Source organism: Triturus cristatus, chromosome 4_1 (assembly GCF_964204655.1).
Source record: "Triturus cristatus chromosome 4_1, aTriCri1.1, whole genome shotgun sequence".
Taxonomy (NCBI): Eukaryota; Metazoa; Chordata; class Amphibia; order Caudata; family Salamandridae; genus Triturus; species Triturus cristatus.
The window spans coordinates 634,226,773-634,245,615 of record NC_140585.1 but is presented as its reverse complement, the minus strand read 5'-3'; the positions used below and the strand labels follow the sequence as shown (position 1 = coordinate 634,245,615).

The window sequence follows — 18,843 nt, the reverse complement described above, 5'->3', positions numbered from 1 at the left end:
CCACATGTTGTAGCTGGGCAGTAAGATAGTAAGCTCCAGGTTTGGCAATTTGAGACCTTCCTTACCCCATGTGCGCTTAAGAGCTAACAGACTAAACCACTTTCTCCATGAGGCCCACAGAAGTTTTGCTATCAGCATATCTAGTTCTACAAAGTATTTTCTAGGGATCTCAAATAGGGTCCCCTGAACAAAAGTAAAGGCATCTGGGCAAGACTTTCACTAACACCAGTTTCCACATCAAGGATAGATGTAGAGTGTTCCAAAATCTTATGGATGGTTTAAATTTTTCCAGTACACTCCCTATATTTGCAGCTTCAAACTCCAGTGCCCCATGTGCAAGTATAATCCTCAGATTCCGAACAACGTTCATTTTCTAGAAAAGATCCTCTCAGGGAAGGTCCTTCTCTGACCTATCTGCCAATTCCCCTAGCAGGAGCAGTTTAGATTTAGAGAGGTTGACGTGCAACCCAGACACCTAAATCGGTAGAGTGCCAGCATGATGGGGATTGAGTATATAGGCTGACGTAGATATAGCAAGGCATCATCAGTGTATAGGGAGACCACATGCATATTCTCCCCACTCTATATTCCCCAGCCTCGTAGCACAACCTGGACTGGCCCACCAGTGGCTCCATCGCCAGCACGAATAGCAGAGGAGAGAGAAGGCAGCCCAGTCTGATCCAATGATGGAAGAAGCACCACTGCGAGACCATCTCTCCTACCTTTACTCTTGCAGTCTGGTCCCTGCAAAGCAACTGCACCCATTTTAAACAACGGTCACCGAATCCTACCTTCCGCAGCACTGTACACAAATGCTTCCTAGACAAAGAATTGAATATTTGTTTGATGTCAAGGAGCAGGGGCGTGCATGACCAGAGAGAAGTCTCAAATTGCATAGGATGTTCCTGAGCTGTATAAATTCACGTTGGTCCTTATGAACCAGTCGCAGCATTCGCTTCAATAGTAGAGATGCCAGTATTTTATGGAGGATTTTCACTTCGACATGGAGCATTGACAGGGGGGCGCATTGATGTCACCTCTGAAATATCCTAGTCAGGCTTAGGAAGCAGCCCTCACCCATACGCCTCATTATACACCTCCAGTAAACCATCTGCCATGGTCCTTGCCCTGCGCTGGTAAAATTCAACTGGCAAGCCGTCCCTACATGGGGTTTTGCGATCTTCAATGCGTGCATCGCTACCATTATTTCTTCTACAGATAATGAAGCATCTAGACCAGAGGTCTTCAATCTGTGGGGCACGACCCCCAGGGGAGTCGAGAATGGGGTCGCCATTCCCCCGCTTCACTTATGCCTGCAATCCAAAACAATGGCTTTCCTTTTGGAAAAAGGCAGCCATCCTGGGATGGCTAACTTAGATCATGATCAGCTGACGTTTCATCAGTTGAGAGTCTTGTGGTGTGAAAAGCTTTCCTGCCAGGTGCCCGCTTGCCCGAATGAAATGCAAATGTGCCTATCAGTTAATCTGCAAGTGTAAAGGGTGCTTGGGAGCAGGTTCTGGCTTTAATTGTTCAAATCACTCCAAGCTTTGTGTGATGACAAAGGTTTTGTTTTTTGAGTGGTAGTGTAAAGAGTTAAACGGACTGGGCTGTGAAGCACTTGCTTTTAATTTTAACTGCATTTACACGGCGCTTTGTATCTCTAAAGAGGTGTTGAAGGGAAAGTTACGTAAAAAAAAACTAACATTGCATTGCATATGCTCTGGTATTTCTAAAAATCGACATTTTGGAAGCCCTATTTGATTGTAAAACTATTTTCATGCTTTGCAGCACTCTTACACTGTGTGTAATGCAAGCATAACATAATGACTTAGATATTCACAGTGCTTTCCGTCATAGGCTATGACCTCGTAGCACTAAAAATACATGTCACTATTCTCCACTGCAGCAATCAAGATTTAATTCTGTGACTCTCTGGTTACACAGACCTTTGCAGTGCATTAACTAATAGAGGTTTCATAATGTACTACAGTGCATTTCCCCACTGAGTAACAACTTGTATTTTTCATTACGCTGCCCATTATTTTATATTTAGATACCTGATGGTGAAAGACCTAAAAACCATACAGGATATTTAGGGGATTATTTATGAGAGGCTTGCATCGCCAGAGCATCACTTTTTTTTAGGCTCCGTGGCGCAAAAGTCTCAACCATACCTATGAGGCGGTGCAAAGTCACCCTGCATGGCCTCATAGATATGGAGTACGAGATAGCAGTGCAAGTCCCTGCATTGCCTTATTCTGTGACAAGGTCGTGTTCCATGGGCTTTGCGTGGGGTTCCCAAGCAACACCCATGGATTTTGATGCTGCCCCACTATTACAAAATCAAGTTAACCTGGGGGCAGCTCCAAAAACAGACACCTCCCCAGCAAACGCGTAACGAGGAGAAATGTTTTCATTTCTCCTCATTCTTTCCTCTTTCCATGTGTGCTATATTCTGCAGCTCACATAGAAAGAGGAAAATGCCCCTCTGGATTGTTTATGTGAAGGGAGGTGTCCCTTCCTGTACAAGAACAATTCTGCCTAGGTTGGTGCTACATAGGAATTAGTGCGCCAACACAAGGGAAAAGGACAGGAAAGCACTGTATTTCATAAATACGGTGCATTCCAGCCCTTTCACATTGGCATGGGGCAGCGCAGCAAGAATACTTGCGGCGCTGCCCTACGCCCATTCCTCATAAACGAGACCCTTTGTTTTTAGCTACACCTTTGACCAAACACTGACCTTTGGTTTGCTAAACAGTTTAATATTATTTCCCCACCGTAAAAATTATTTGCTGTGGGAATTTGGGGCGTTTATGGTTCTCAATAGTTGTCGATGATGAGGAGTACTAGGTTCTAGAAATTTGTCAGAAGGGGATTCTTACGCCTAAAATAAAAACTTTGAAAAGGGGGTCTCGGCATCAATGAGTTTGAAGACCTCTGATCTAGACTCTCTCTCCTCTCTCGAGAAGGCCATCCTCAGCGAGATACGTGCACCTGTGGGGTGCCACCTAATGGGTATGCATATCATCTGCCGCGGAGTGTCGCAAACCACCAGTGAAGGACTAAGAGTTTAATTATGGAGGAACGTGGAGAGTAGTCTACTAGCCTTATCGCACTTGATGGGGAGCAGTGGTCTGTAATTAGTGTCACCACATTTTTCTAAAGTATCCAGCAATTCCTGCTTACAATTCTTCCATTCAGGCAGCATTCCAGGTCACCAAGTTTCTTTTCCAGGACATCCAAGGACCTGGATAGTTGTTGTTTCACACCATAGGTCCCTTTCAGGCCTTTTCCATGCAACACCACCTTCATGGCATCCCATGCCACAGCTCTCGCTGACACACTCTCCCAGTTCTCAGTAAAGTAATGCTCCAAAACCTCCGTCGCCCCATTTGCGAACACTGGGTCTGACCGGGCGTCAGCCTGCATCCTCCATGGGACACTTGGGGGACCTACCTAGACATCCGAAAAGAAACCAGCAAATGCGAATGGTCCGAAAGGTATCGTGTTAAGTAAGACATCCTCCGCACACTGGGGCAAGGCACCCATCAATAAGCAATAAGCGAGACGACTATGCGTCCCTGTGGTAGATATGAAGTAGGGGTACATTCTGCCTTGTGAGAATCTCAGCCTCCATTTATACTGTAGGCCTATACCAGCCATAATTTCCTCGAGAGCACTGGTCATTGCAGGTTTGGTGTCCATTCTTGGGGGAATGACGGTCCAAACAAACCACCATCCAACACACAGTTCAGGGCCCCAGCTAGATGGATCTAAGGGTCAATATGGCTTATTACAGACCCAAAGAAGTCAGAATCATCCACACATCTTTGATCCGGTCTTCCATGCATGATGCAAGCATATGGAGCATGGACAGTCTTCAAGGTCTCCACTTCTTGTTGGAACGCCATGACATGCCTTGGTGACCCTCTCTGAAATTTTGCCGAAGTCAGCAGGGAGTAGGCTCAGCTTCAGTGCCACCATGTCAATCTTCACCAGCAGGACTTCCCCGTATCACTTTATTTCTGCCATGATATCTGCCATCATGGGGGACCCAAAGTGCACTTGTGGGAGAGGGTGGGGGGCTCGTTTCACCTGCTCCTCCATAGACGCAGCCAGAGGCTGCAGACGGACGTAGCTATAAATTTTGTTGGTCTGTACGTTGTTTGCAGGCTTATCCTTTGCGCCCCCAAAATGGAGAGAAAAAAGAAAAAAGGGGACTGCCTGGTACTCACTGTTCGTGGCCTAGTCCCACTGTCCGGTAGAGGCCCATCACAGATTTCCAGATGTCAGTTCTTAGATCACCTTATGTGAGGCAGTTCAGGGCCCACCACCCTATCCGGGCCCAGCAAAGAGCAAGAGGATGAAAACAGTCTGCTACCAGCACTACTCCATCCTCACTATCCGCTTGTTTTTCGCAGGTTTAGCAATGCACAAGCTGTGCTCAAGAGTGTGGGGGCAAAGGTAAAACCACAAATGGACAACACTGGTCCCTGATCTGTGGGGGCCAGCTGGAGGATGTGTGCGGTCTCCTTATCCCCTTATAGGGGCCAATAGGAGTTCACCTCGCAATTCAAGGGTAGTCTCAGATCCTCTTATGCCCACAAGGGCCTAATTACTTCCAGATGGCAGGATCCTGTCGACAGGGCTCGCCCACCAGCCTACGCCTTCCTTAGATGCTCTTGCACTGCACTAGGGCCCCAAGTCATCCCCCGGGACTTCAGCCAGCACAGTACTCATTGGGACTTCCCCATTCCAATGGTCTCCGTTCCTCTTGTGGGCCTGAATGTGGAAGGCTGATCTGTCCCCCAGGGCCTGTGTGTGGGAGTTTCAGTCATGCACAGCCGGGCTCGTACAGCCTGTGCAGCAGCCAGGTACATGTGTGGCTAGAATGTGCCCTGCGGCCCGCTCTTAAGGCTCGATAACAGTCCTGCTCCAGTGGAGACAGATGCAGCCACTCTCTCTTCTCACACCGCCATGGCTATTGCGGCCGCAGACCTGCACTGTTCTGCCATGGGCCCAGGTCCTGGTCGGGCTGACCCAGAGCATGGTTGCACCTCCGGACGATCACTGGAGCACTCAGATGGCCAGCAGGTCCATGAGGCAGCAGTGAGCCCCAGATGCCCTCCGTTGATGGGCACCAAATGCATTGAGGATTCCTAGACCCCCCTACGAACATTCAGGCTCTGCCCTTTGTCTGGGTCTCCACCTCTCGAGGACGCGAATGTCCCAAATCTGCATATAATGGGGGGGGGGGGGGGGGTGGGGGGGGGGGGGGGGAGAGACACAGTTTTGAGGGGTGTGGGGGGTCAACCCACAAAGTATTTTTGGGTTATTTAAATAAGGATGAGGAACGGAGTGATATATTGCCAGCAGTAGCTCTATGAACACTCTGCTGGGCAGCCATCTTGCAAAGCCATGCCCCCTCAATCATACATTAGTGCTGGGTGGGATTATCATTTTAAATAAGCAGTACGTTTAAAATAATAATTAGTGAGGAGTTTGATCTACACAAACTGAGTTTGTTTTGAGAAGTCTGCTTTGAGAAGTCTGCTTTTCCTCAAAGACTTAAGACATTTGTTGTTGTTTAAATTAGCCTGGATATTCCCTCAGTCTGCTAAAAGGAAATCCCACACGGTTGATATCATATTTGCCTCAGTCCAATCCAACACCCATTTAGAAAACGAAATCTGTCACATCTTATCTGTTTAAGAACACAGCCAAAAGCAGACAGACAGTTCTTCTTTGGGTCCAATCGGCGAGGTGTTGCTTGAATCTGTATAGATCAACACCAGTATTCCCTGTGGCTAGAGAAGGATCTACAATATCATTAGAACAAAAGATCTTGCAAGTCCAAGAACTCCTCTATCCTACTAGAGCAGAGTACTGACATTTGTCGCAATGTAGAAGCTTTCCCAAGTCACAGCTTCTGGTTTGACCTTGTATTCTAGACAGTCATTTGTTAAAATACCACTGTAATAATGTACTAGAAGTTGTCTTTCACCATATGAAAGTCCACAACTGTAGCAACAAGTAACAGCAGTTCTGCTTATGACAACTAGGGGAAAGTTACCATAGATATTTATGCGGCTAGTCCATTGAGTGACTTTCTGTATGCCCTTAGCTGTGAACAATTCATAAGGAGCATCCAGGATGGAAGTGGTTGGTTTAGGATTTGACAGGGTGAAATTTACATGGATGTAGTGTGGTAGAATTTCCTGGATTTCACATTATGCTTGTTTAACAAAATACTCTGTTGTCACCCCCCTCCTGCTGTGCTGCAAAAGTGTGCAGTTTTAGCACTGCAAATTCAATATAGCAAAATAAGCATTTTGCCAGGCCTACGCCTTCCTTTTTCGGTTGAGCCTAAGCAGCGCGCATGTACTGTCGTGCAAGACCTGTTGTACCAAAACAACTTTTGTCCCGACTGCTGCTTACCATAGGTTGAATCCAGTGGTTTTTTTTGGCTGCCTAACTGGTTCATGCAGCAGACCCGTCACTTCCCTTGAAGGGTGAGGGCCACTAGCCAAGTACAGTTTCCCCATGCTTTAAGGGTTGAAATGTTGTTTGGAAGAGCTTTTTATTTTCTCTGCTGCCCTTCCATGCACTAAAAGCCCAGCTCTAGTTTTGTGCTGCCCTCCCCTTACCACCAACACCACCTCCCATCGATGCATAGTTACAGTCTTGCTGCTTTAAGACCCTAGAGCGGGAACCGGCAGCTTTGCTGGTGAGGTCAGTTATGTCTCTTCGTTACTAGCACCCGGAGCTGCTTGTGCAATGATTCCCCAGCAGCCAGCCAGGCTTTTGTTTATACAAGCACACACATTATACATTTTAACTAGTCAGCACAATGCTTCATCTTCAACCATTTCGGCCGCACGCCTCACTGTGTTCTGAGTAGGCCTGGGCGGTAAATTCAGTTCTGCTTGCGGAATTTGGGTAATTTCGCGTTCCGCGGAAGAGCCAAAAATTCCACAGAACGCAGAATTTTGGGCTTGTTCGCTTTCTCAAAATGAGTGTTCACGAGATACTTCCTCCCCTCCCCCTTCCACCCGAGCATTCGCGAACAGGAAAAAAGCATTGCGAACAAGCAATTACGCGTGTTTGCGGAATTTCTGCATGCTCGGAGATTTTTTTACCGTATTGCGGAGCTTTGCGTAGACCGACTATGCAAATTCCGCCCATCCCTAGTTCTGAGACAGCGGACTCAATATGCAGCCTCTGTGCACTCCGGATGCCTGTGGGCACGGCGTGTGCATCTGCATCCACATGCGATACCCCGGAGCACGCCCTTTGAAAATGTAACTCCACGCATTCTTCTGTGCACTCATCCACCCCATGTGCAGCTGTAATCCCTTGCAGCCCCATGCTGGTACAGCCAGTGTGCTCCATATGGTCTCGGTGCACTGCGCATGCAGCCACTGAACACCACTGTGCAACAGCTAGTGGGGCACCTGGCTCATCCACCGTCTTTCCTGCAGCCCTGGTACACCCTTACTGACCACACTTACCGCAGATTACACTTAACCTCTATTAACATGCTCATGTCTTTTAATCACTTTTTTAAATTAGTTAGATATTGGTTCATGGCTGTGCTGCCAGATTAGCAGCTCAATTAAATGACATAAGTTTCTGTGATGGGAAAACGTACTTCAATGGCAGCAGCTTCTGCCGTCCCATGCTGCTCAATACCGGGCCTGTGAAGGGTTGCACCATAGAAACTCCAAAGTCTATTGGTTGTGCTGTTACCCTCAGTATCCCAACTGCAGTCACAAACATCTTTGTGAATAATAATATAAACCTGCTCTAATTCAAGATACTAATTTGCAAATACATCGACATTTTTAATTTCTGTTAAAATGTATATTTAGTTCAGATAATTTGTTTGAAATTTACTTTTCCTTCTAATTTAAAAATAATTTCCCTTCATTGCTCACTGAACCCTAATTTGAACACTAACTCTTACCAGAATCTTAACTGTGTCCTGCAGTTTAACTTTAACTCTCTCCCTGGCCCTAAATGAGTCAGTACAAATACCTTGTATACCTAACCCGGCTCCTATTCCTCATCCAACCCTAGCTTTCTCCCTTAACCCAGACCCAACGCTCCCCTAGCCCCCAACTTCCACCCTTAATCCTGCTCATATTGCTCTCCATAACTGTTGCTTTCATCCTTAACCCAGACCTTATGCCTAACCTTGCTTCTATCCAGCACAGTAACCCTAGCTTTCACTCTTAAATCAAACGTATCACTAACCCTAACTTTCACTAACAAAGACCTGCTCCAATGCCTCACCTAACCCTAGTTTTCACCGTTAACCCAAACCTTACACCAAACTCGGATCCTGCCACTAACTCTATCCCACAACTCTAACACCACACAATTCGACAACTAACAATTCCAATACAACTCACATAATTCCACTTCACACACATTCATTCCACTCCAAACCAAGACACATAGGTAAAAGACATTGTCATTTACAATGCAAATGCGTGCAACTACCAAATGCGAGACCTATTGCATTGCAAATGCTAGTTTATACTGACAAGTCACCCCTAAGGTAGGCCCTACATGCCCACATGTCAGGGTGTATTGTATTTAAAAAGTAGGACATATGTACTTGTGTTTTACAGGTCCTAGCAGTGAAAAATCTCCAATGTTATTTTCATAAGGCAAGGCGGGCTCTCACATAGAAAAGCAGTGGGTTACATCATAACACCATATAATGCATAAATTCAGTTTGGGAATAGCTCAACCCATGATTCAGGACTCAAATTAATAGTCATTTAAACCCAATCATAATGATCAGATTTTAAAATGCTATTTTGGAAGTGCCACTTTTAGAAAGTTGGTATTTTCCTGTCTAAAGCCTCTAGTAGCCTTTTTTTTCGGAGTAATTCCCAACTATCACCTGGTGGCCTGTGTGACTGGCTCCCAGGAAAGAGAACAAAAGGTTGGCGGCAGCAAGGAGGTGTTACCTTCCGACAAGATGGCCTGCGGGATGTGCCCACCAAATACACAAGCTTGAAAGGGGCATCCGCTGTTACAGACTGATGTAAATTACACCTAGGCCTGCCCTGGTCCATGTAACCACAGTAGCTCCAATCCCACTGTGAGGGAACCATGTTCTAGATCGGATTTTCAAGGGTGGGGATCCTCATTTTTCTAGACACTCAAGGGTGTGCCCAGAGCTCTAAACAGGTGAAGAAAGATTTTGACATGTCGGATTCCAGGGCACTATGGAATTTATAGGGCCAAACCCCCAGTAAAATGTGGTCAAAGGAGTAGGACTGCTACTGGGAACTTTTGCCCTATTGGCTAGGTTGTTTGCCCCACCCGCAAACTAATGTCCGGCATTAAAGTGATACCCTAGGTATCTTCTTCAGAATTATTCTGAACTGGTGGAAGACAGGAGGACTGCACCTGCTGTTGAATCGCTGGAGAGAAACCCTGCAGCAGGACATGCCCCCCACCTATACCCATGACAGAAGAGCAGACTCCAAGGGCTTGATAGATAGCCTCCTGTGTTTCTAGGGGTACAAAAGCTGCAAGAAGACCAAATCTCTGCTGAGTCCAGCTGGCCAGTTCCAACTAGATTTTCCCTGTAGCCTTCTGGTGGTTTCTGCAATATGAAGGCCTAACCCTCAAGTGGTCCCTTAGCTGGTGTTAAAGTGTGCTCTTACCCCTCCAAAATTACAAGACTGGACACTTACAAACTTCTTCCAAACTTTCTGCAGAAAGAATTCGAGGCTGCCACTGGTCAACTGATAAAATGATCCAGACTTCCAGAAAAGTTACTAATTGTGAATGTAGAAGACTTCACAGGGACCAAAGCCGAGCAGCAACCAGATCAGTCCTTCCTGGGCTCCGACTTCGGTCACTTGGAGTTTTGCCTTCAACATCGAGAGCCACAAACATCCCACCAGACCGAAGGCTCCACCGAGGTCCTGTGCTTAAGCTGGCAGCCACTGGCGCAGAGTCGCTCTACAAATTCAGCTGGCAACATAACCTGCCAATAACCTTGTTGATGAGAATTTCCTCCAGAAAAAAAGATTGAAAGTAAACTTTCTACTGAGATAAGCTTGGCCCCTATCTCTGATCATCGCGGTCAGCCATAGCTTGACTTACCTACAGTTGGTGGTAGAAGTATATAAAACAAATTGAACTCATCTCCGGTCCGATGCACCAGATTTGTTTTTTTGTGTCCATTTACCCATTTAAGTTTCCTATTTTTTTTTTTTTTTCACTCGAGTGAGATTTTTATTGTATTGCATTTTCTACCTTAGAACTGTTTTGGTACTGATAAGTGCTTTACACATTTGGCTTATGTTTGGTAGCTGTAGCACAGGGCCAACAGAATAAAGGGGTGATCTCAAGTTTGAATTGATGCCAAACTGAACCTAGGAACAGTGTTTTATTACTTGAAAAGGACTACAATCCAGTTTAACTAATAATCCACTTTCTAACATTAGTGTTGCAAGAAATTGGGTTATTGGTCGAGGGAGGTGGAAACACCACTCAGGTAACAACCAGAAATCTTGCCAGGGTGAACCACAAAAGTCACTAAATTACCCTGTGCTTGACCCTCTGGTAGGGTGGCACAAAGCAGTCAGGCTTAACTTGGAGGCAATTAGTAAAGTATTTATGCAGCACACAGACAGTAATAAAGTGAAAACACCACACAGGAAAAATCCCAAACCAATTTATAAAACTAGTGTAAAATCAATAAAATGATACCAGAATGACAACAGATCTGCAATTTTAAACTTTTGGAAAGAAAAGTGCCAACAGCATAAAGCGCCAAATAAGGTTATCTGGTTGCACCGGACCAGGCCAAAGTCACAACTTCAGGCTGACCAAGGATGTAGTGCGGGCGGATACAGGCACCAGATTAGTTCTGCTGCATGTATTACCCAAGGTCCTTGAAGCAAGGCTTCGTGCCGCATGGCATCAGTTCCAATCAGGCGCAGCATGGTGCTGTGATGAGTCTGGCATCAAGTTGTGCATTGGATTTGATGCAGCTAAGCAGGAAGAAGTACATTCTGATGCAAGCCAAGATCCAGGACCTGGGGAGGCAGCTCCTGGGAGTCAGACTCACTCCAGCAAGTCTCAGGCAGGTCCATTTTCAGGTCCAGCCTGGTCTAGTGCAGCAGGTCAGCTGGGCGGTTGCACAGAGGACTCTGGAGCTTGTTGTGTCACTGTAGCTCACATAGGAGTTCAGCCAATTGATCCCTATAGCGCTGGGAGTCCTTTTGGTTCTGTGTGAATCCCCTTACACACATCACACCCCAATTTGTTGTTGGGGGACGTTTGTTACAGGTGTGCTGGTTACATTGTCCTGTGTGGATATTTTCCACACCTGCTTACTGTTTTTTTATTACTAGTTAGTTTCCTTTCACACTTCATTGTTGGTTCTCTTGTGCTTCTCGTGTTTGCCTGGCCAGCTTGCATGACCCTAGTACTTGGGTTGGTCTGTAGTCGGTGGTGTGGGAGTGTTGACTTGCTTTGCCATAGAAAGGAGGATGGTGTGCATGAGTCATTGCACTTGTGTTATGGGTCTCCCTCTTATTTCAGTTTCTTTGCATGAATCTTCCATCTTGAATTTTTCATGCCATGCTTTAGAGTTGTCATCTCATATATTTTTGCAAGGTTTCTTATGCCTTTTGATTCCCTTCTTTTCCTTTGCAAAGAAGGGGGATTTGTTATACTGCTGCTGCTCAGCCGGAGTGTCTGGGTGTGAGAATGTTGGTGAATGGAATGTTCGTGTGTGTGCGTGCGTCAGCTGAAGATGGGCTGAGCAGCAGTGAGGCTGCTCCTGGTGGGGCTCTCATCCTTGTAACATCTAACTTATAATAACTCTACTTGGAAACTTACCTGGACTACTTATCTTGATTACAACAAGACCCTTTGAAGGGTAAGTGCTAGGACTGCTGGTAGTATTTACCCGTCTCAAAGGCACAGAAGGGGGATGCCTCCTGTCCCAGGAGAAAGCCAACACTGGCGAGTCCTCCTTTGAAGGGACTAGTGAAGTTTGATGCGTTGGAGGTGGGGCGGAGACTACCTGCAATAGGGCTTGATCGCCTCTAGTTGGGAGACTGACCCATAGAATAAGCTTGTGATCACAGAGAAACCAATTCAACGGGGTCACAGTGAAGGGAGTCACTACCACAGCTGTGAGAGATACAGCGCCAGCCAGGCCATGGGGGACAGTCTGGATTCCACACAATATCCGACAGGTAAAATCCATACGGTGAGGAATGGGGGGGAGGGGGTCAATCCAGACTTGCCCCTGGACTGCATCCTTGACAATTATTGCTTTAGGATCTGAAATATTTCATAGGTAAATATCCCGCTTTCCTGGAAGACCCAGCTCTGGTCCACACTATAACTACCTAGGCTTTCACTCTAGACACCTAGATTTCAATGAAAGTAGAATGAGCGACAGTCTAGTTGGCTACATTGGAGATCAGAGCTGTATCTTCCAGGAAGGTTGGATATTTACCTATTCAAAAGGATTTCAGAGCCTACAATAATCATTTTGGGACTTTTCACAAAGAACCTTAAACTCTTTCGGCAAAAGTAGGGGTATGAGCAGTACATTCCACATCAACCTATGGTTGACTGGGTTGTATTAATTAAAAAAAAAATTTTTTAAACTGGGTACCAGATTCAAGCTACAAATGTACATTTACTATGATCCAGAGCAACACATCTTTTGATTTGCAGTTACAAAGTAGGCACAAACTAATAAATAAAAGGCCTTGTAAACTTACCTTTCCAGCACCCATTATCTTTTCTGCAGCATACACAGACTCCCCACATCTAGAGCATTTTTCAGTACCTCCAAATTTCTGAGCAAATTTAGAAGTATTGGTGTTTGCGATTGGCCTCTGGAATGCACTTCTGCAATGGAAATAGGTTGATTATTTAATGGGGAATACTGAAGATGTGGTAGACTATGAGAAATGCAATAACTGGTTTAGTACTGAATCTATTGAACATCACAACCCTTGTCATAGACAGTTTCTCAAACATGAACAGAGCTAAATCAAAAAGAAAACAGGATGACTGATTTCAACACCAAAAACCAACAGCAGTGAAGAACATGGATTGAAGTCTTACTTCTCTTTAACAATAGTTAGCTACGGAAAATATATCTTGGTTACCAGTTTTCTGTAGCATGCACTACCCCTCAAGGAGGGGCAGTGCATTTCATAGAATAACATTCTATAAACAGTACATACTAAACAATGGGAAAAAAAATCTAAAGAGATGCATCTTATTGAGAATAGCATAGTTTGATTGTCCCAGATTTCAGGCTAGACTAGTTTTGTACATTTGGAATAGTCTCTAGTCTCTCACTTTGGTACGATTTCACCACGTTCGCCCAAAGCAGAGTGTTCCGAGAATACCATCCCTACTCAAAACCATATTCAGATTCACAAATCTAGCTAAGAGGCCCCCTGGACAAAGGAGACATTCATCACTGGAAGGATAGGTGGATCACATGGTAACATACTCCAGTGAAGAGGTCTACATGAGTGAAATAATGGCATGGCTATGTAACATTTTCTTGTCCAATATGGGATTTTCTAGCACGATTTACTGATTACTTTGTCAAGAGGGCGTGGTCCACTCACAAAAACCAAGACTGACTGTATTGTTTAGAGATGGCTTGAATGCAATATCTTGAGGGAGATTCTCACATCTAAAAAAAGGGGCTACTTCGCAAAAGAGCAGCACTGACTTTTTGGTCTCTCCCACATAAAGCATAAGTGAACTTGGGTTAAAGGGATTATCCTTTTAATAGGTAATACACAATCCACCTGGAGGGGAGTTCTCTCTCATTATCCAAGGGGTCAAAACTGACAAGAAGCTTTTTTCAGACATTAGACTTGGCACACATTTAATATAATGCCTCAGTGTAAGCTACATTTGCTCAGTAATGAGTGGATCACATGAAGAGAGTATTTGTTGTTCATAATGCAAGAGGTCACATAACTACACTGTCCATAAACTAAAACATAGGTTTCAAATAAAATATTTATTTTCTTGCAAACAAGATTATGCCACAACATTAACCACTAGTGAGATCAATCTGCTCCCCCCCCCCACTGAACATTTTCATATTGTAAAGGAAGATTGGACTATGAATTAAGCTAGACTTCTGAATGTATCTATGGACACGGTCAGTCAATTGCTTTTCTAAACATTATTGTTCGGAGGTGATCACATCAAGTCTGTGTTCTGTACAAGAACGAATGGTGTTCGGCAAGTTACAGTAGCTGAAGGATACATGCTTTTCTCCTGCAGCAGTCATTCCATCACAGATATTGCATATCCATGGAGGATATATTGCTACCCTGTTCTATGCTGGAATGGCAGATAAATTATGACTTAATCCCTAAGCAAACAGACATTTTGCCACCACTTCCTAAAGGTAATCTAGTTATAAAGGATTAGGAGCCATTAAATACTCTTTCAGTGAGACTACATTATTTCCACAAGGCCCTGGAAAGGAGATAATGCATGCATCTGATGGTCATACGGATTACTACAATTACTTCGAGGGTTAGAAATGTCCAAGAACCACCACTTCCACTTCCCAAAAACTTTATATCAATGTTGCAGTCCTATAGAAGATTAGCAATGGCCCTATGAACACTGCATTTTTTCTACAGTTTGCATGCATACCACTTAAAGTAGAAAATCAAAAGCTTCCCTTGGTTAATGCTTAGGGACGGGGAGAAGGGCTGGCGGGTTGGAATCTGGTCTCAAAGAAAAGACCTGGAGTAGCCGATTCAACATTTGAAGCATAGCAAGACCAGTCAGTCAAAACATTAGGAAAAATCTTTTGCAAGCCACAGACAGCCTCCATCATAACAGATTGGTGAAGAAGCCTCTCAGACTGAAGTGCGCCATTCACATTGCTCCACAGATAATGTTTTTTGCACATTTCTTGTCCTTCAGCAGCAAAGTACATGTGTTTCAATTGACACCCGTACTAGTATTTGCATAGCACCTTCCACATGTAGTCATGTCCCTCGTCTAATTTTGTTATGGAATGTACTTGGTTTTGCCAAATTATTTTTTCGTTTATTAGCAAAGTCCAACACACAGAATCCTGCATTTGTGGTTGGATTACCATTTCTTTTAAGTCTTAAAAATGTATCTGCCATTATCCTGCCTATATGATAGGAATAGAGGTTATTAATTGGATGCAACATTGCATAAGTCTTAGTGTGCAGTTTTTTCATTTTCAACACAGATTGAAATGTATAGAATGCTACCAGAGTCCTGGAGAGGTCATGTTTGACTTTTACACCGAATTCATTCACACGGTTGGCTTTGATGTAGTCTTGAAATGTATTCATGGGGCTAGATTCAAAGGAGGTAATCGAGCAATAGGATGTGTGCATTTTGCAAGCTGGTCATCCCAAAGCCCATTTTTTTTTTACTTCATTCACAAAATATGTGCATGTGGGAAACATCTTGTCACATCACAGTTCCCTGTATTTAGCAGTAGTTGTCTTGATTGAAGTAGAAGGCCTTACTGGTGAAGTTTAATTTAAGCATCTTCAGTATAATAACATTGAATAAGTTGTGGTGGGTTGATCTTGTTTGTAGAGCCATATTATTGCTCTCACTCAGTCTTAATTTATCAGCCTTAAGTAATTCAATTAGATGAAAGTTATTGGCTGCTTAATGTTATCCTCTTGCCTTTCTAAGCCATTCAGCTTGCACAGTAGGTCTTTGGTACCCAGTTCTAAGATGGTAGGCTTTTGGTAAAAGGTTGCAATTGATAGAATATACATTCTAATATGTGAAAAGATGTATATGATTCCTGAGATGCTAGGTCTTTCGGGAGGCAGATTTCCTCTATTGTGGATTTTTGATAAAAGGCATTGCTTAGGCAGAGTTGGTTGTTGCATAAAAAGATATGCTTTTTCAGTACTTAGTAGAAACTGTAGTTCGGTCAAATGGTGGAGGTAGACACAAATGACAATTAAAGTTTCCTTTGTGAGGTCGTCATTGATTTTTATTTAAATAAGTTAGGATTTATAATTGTCAGTTGGCATCCATGAAAGTCAGTTTTACCCAAAGTAACAATATTGCTGCCCTAGTCCATCTCTCTGGGTTTACTCCATTCTGAAGGTTATAGAGAGCCAGGCATTCTGTCTAAAATTATTTTTGGGATTAAATGCCTGTATTGTAGTTTCAGTTCATGATTAACTGCTGTGAAGTCTAGGGTATTGCCCAAATCTAGTTAGACATGTCAATTTTAATTGCCAGATAATTTATTCATTATAATGAATATATTTTCAAATGTATTATTTACGATATTTAAATTATAATTTTAAAATGTATTACTTATAATATTTAATTATAATTTGACTTATACAACATGGCTTCCTAGGACTTAAACCTTTACTCAGGCCAATGAATTGTGGTGCTTTGTTGTCTATGGCTTTGAGAACACATCTCTGTCCAGCCAAAACAATGATCTTTTACCTATACTGGGCTTCCCGGAAAAAATTACATTTACACAGCAGTTGAGACAACTGAGCAATTCTCAATCACTGAACCAGCAATCATAACACCAGAATAATGACAATGTATTTTCTACTGAGGAGGCGTGGGTTAACAGGAACGATAAGGCAGAATCCTTGGAGGTAGATTAAAAGAGCAATCAAGAAATAAGGAAGAGAAGTTAATTAAATGAACGCAAGGCAGCTTCCTGTCAAACATTTCACCTTGCACCCATCAAGACTAATTGAATCATTGAATGCAGATCTAGGACAGATGGTAGGGGCTGCACCAAGTGCAAACCAACATCTGTGCATTTTTGAGAATGGACAAATATAAATGCCTCCTCTCTTAGAGTTCATACTTATGTCAAATAGTGTTTAACAGTCCCTGTGGTTAAGATCATAGTCCTTTTTAGGTCTGGCCGGAGCCAGCGCATGTGCTGCTCTGTAAGACATTTAGTAACGGGCTTTTAAAAGTGCTACCACAGCTTCTGCTGGCCTAGCGGTTACACGCGCGTGCAGCTGCCAGCTTTCAGCGCCCGATAAGGCGCCATCTGGAGCGCGATCACTTTCTCTTTTGACGCTGCTGCGCGCGCACCTCACGTGCTTTTTTATTTCTTTTTGTGTGCGCACACCACTCGCGTTTTTTTTTTTAATTTCATTTTTGCACGCACATAACTCCCGGACTTGTTCAATTTGCTTCTGTCAAGCGCACAATCTGTGTGGCATCGCAGCAACAAGTCAGCCTGCAGTGTGAGCAGCAGGTGAGTGCGCCTCCTTGGGCGTAAGTGGTCGCTCTTATGCCTGTATTGTGAGTTGGGCGCTCCTGTGGGTGCCGTGGTCTTTTATGAAACCAGGAGCCTTCATGGGGAAGAGGGTTACTATAACCCATTTGACCCTCCTGTCATGTGGTGGATTAGTATCTTGCCAGGGCTAGTTATCCCCTTCATGGTGGTGGGTATCATGCCTATAAGGATAGTGAATGGGTCTGGCGGAACAGCTGATCCCAGAGTTCCTTTAATGTAGCCTAGTATTCCTTCCAGAAAGTCTGTATGAATGCATAGGTCCACATTACACGTAATAAAGTCCCTTACACCCCCACCCCCGTCCACATCTCCAGCATAGGGCAGATGTCATGGGGAACACTTTATGCAGGCATATATATATATATATATAACTTTGCATGAAGACTCCCTATCGGGGATCCTTCTCAGAGCTTTGGGTAGGTCATGCCAAAGTAGATTTCCCCTATATCCGTGTAAAGGTCAGTCTCCCATCGGGATTGAAAGGGGTGTGGTGTTATCAGTTTTACTCCTGCATTACCCTATATGTTCTAGATATTAGACTGTGTGCTCGAGTACATTCGTACGAGGTTTCTTGGATGTGGTAGTCTTGTTTGCACTGCTCAAATGATTTAATGAAGCCCCCTTGGAAAATAGTTTTCAGAGTCTTGTTGTCCCCCTTGTTCCAGTTACCGAAGGCTTGAGGTCTAGGGACAGAGTGAATTTGGGGTTTCAGTGAGTTTGGGGATTGGAAGATCGCGAGACCATTTTTTAATAATAAAGTGGCCACATATATCAAGGGCTGCTTGCATTGGTGTGGCTGCATAGGTGCTTTTCAGCATGAGTGGCGGAGAAGCCAGGCAAGGTCCAATAACCGGTGCAGGTGATTGCTCGGTCAATATGGAACCCGTGCCTCTCACTCGCCCTCAGTGCCAATTCAGAGACATATCGCAGAAGGGCAGCCCAGATGTGGTTAGTGAGGTTCAGGTAAGCGAGATGCCCTTTATCCCTGGATAGTACGAGAAGCTTATTCAATATGAGAGGTAGTTTCCTGTTCCAAAGGAACGAGCATATGTGTGCTTGTAAGTTGGAATTTACCCAATTTGGATAATCTACCAATGGCAACAGACATAGCAGCTGAATATCTTCTTTTGTAACCAGCAACACCATTAACACTTTAAAATGTGCGTATATTATATTTATCTGAAGTGTTCAACAACACCATGGACTACAAGACGCTAGTCCTTATACTCAAAAAGTGAACCTTGGTCAAAAGGAACTATTTCCAGTATATAAGACCCCATCCAATAGGAGACTATTGATTTATTTGTTTTTTAAGCACTGCCTCAGAAGGGACTGCCAAGATCATCAGCCAGGGTTTGTCAGTTAATCCTTTACTCTTCAATGTGTTTCCAATACCCATCAATGCAAGAGTGCCAAACTTCGGACTACCATTATAAACTAATGGGGTAACCCGTTCACTGTCTGTGGACCTGGGTATCATACGGTATAGAACAGTTGGTCCT

General features: G+C 44.2%; 1 protein-coding gene across 3 annotated transcripts in view; it reads right to left on the bottom strand.

Moving 5' to 3' along the window:
• Positions 1–18,843, bottom strand: part of CSRP2 (cysteine and glycine rich protein 2) — a 79,204-nt gene that overhangs the window by 23,151 nt on the left and 37,210 nt on the right. For all 3 annotated transcript variants that reach the window (XM_085653009.1, XM_085653008.1, XM_085653010.1), the window contains exon 4: positions 12,780–12,909. In XM_085653009.1, the coding sequence (XP_085509135.1) occupies positions 12,780–12,909 (130 nt within the window). The remainder of the gene's footprint in view (positions 1–12,779; positions 12,910–18,843) is intronic.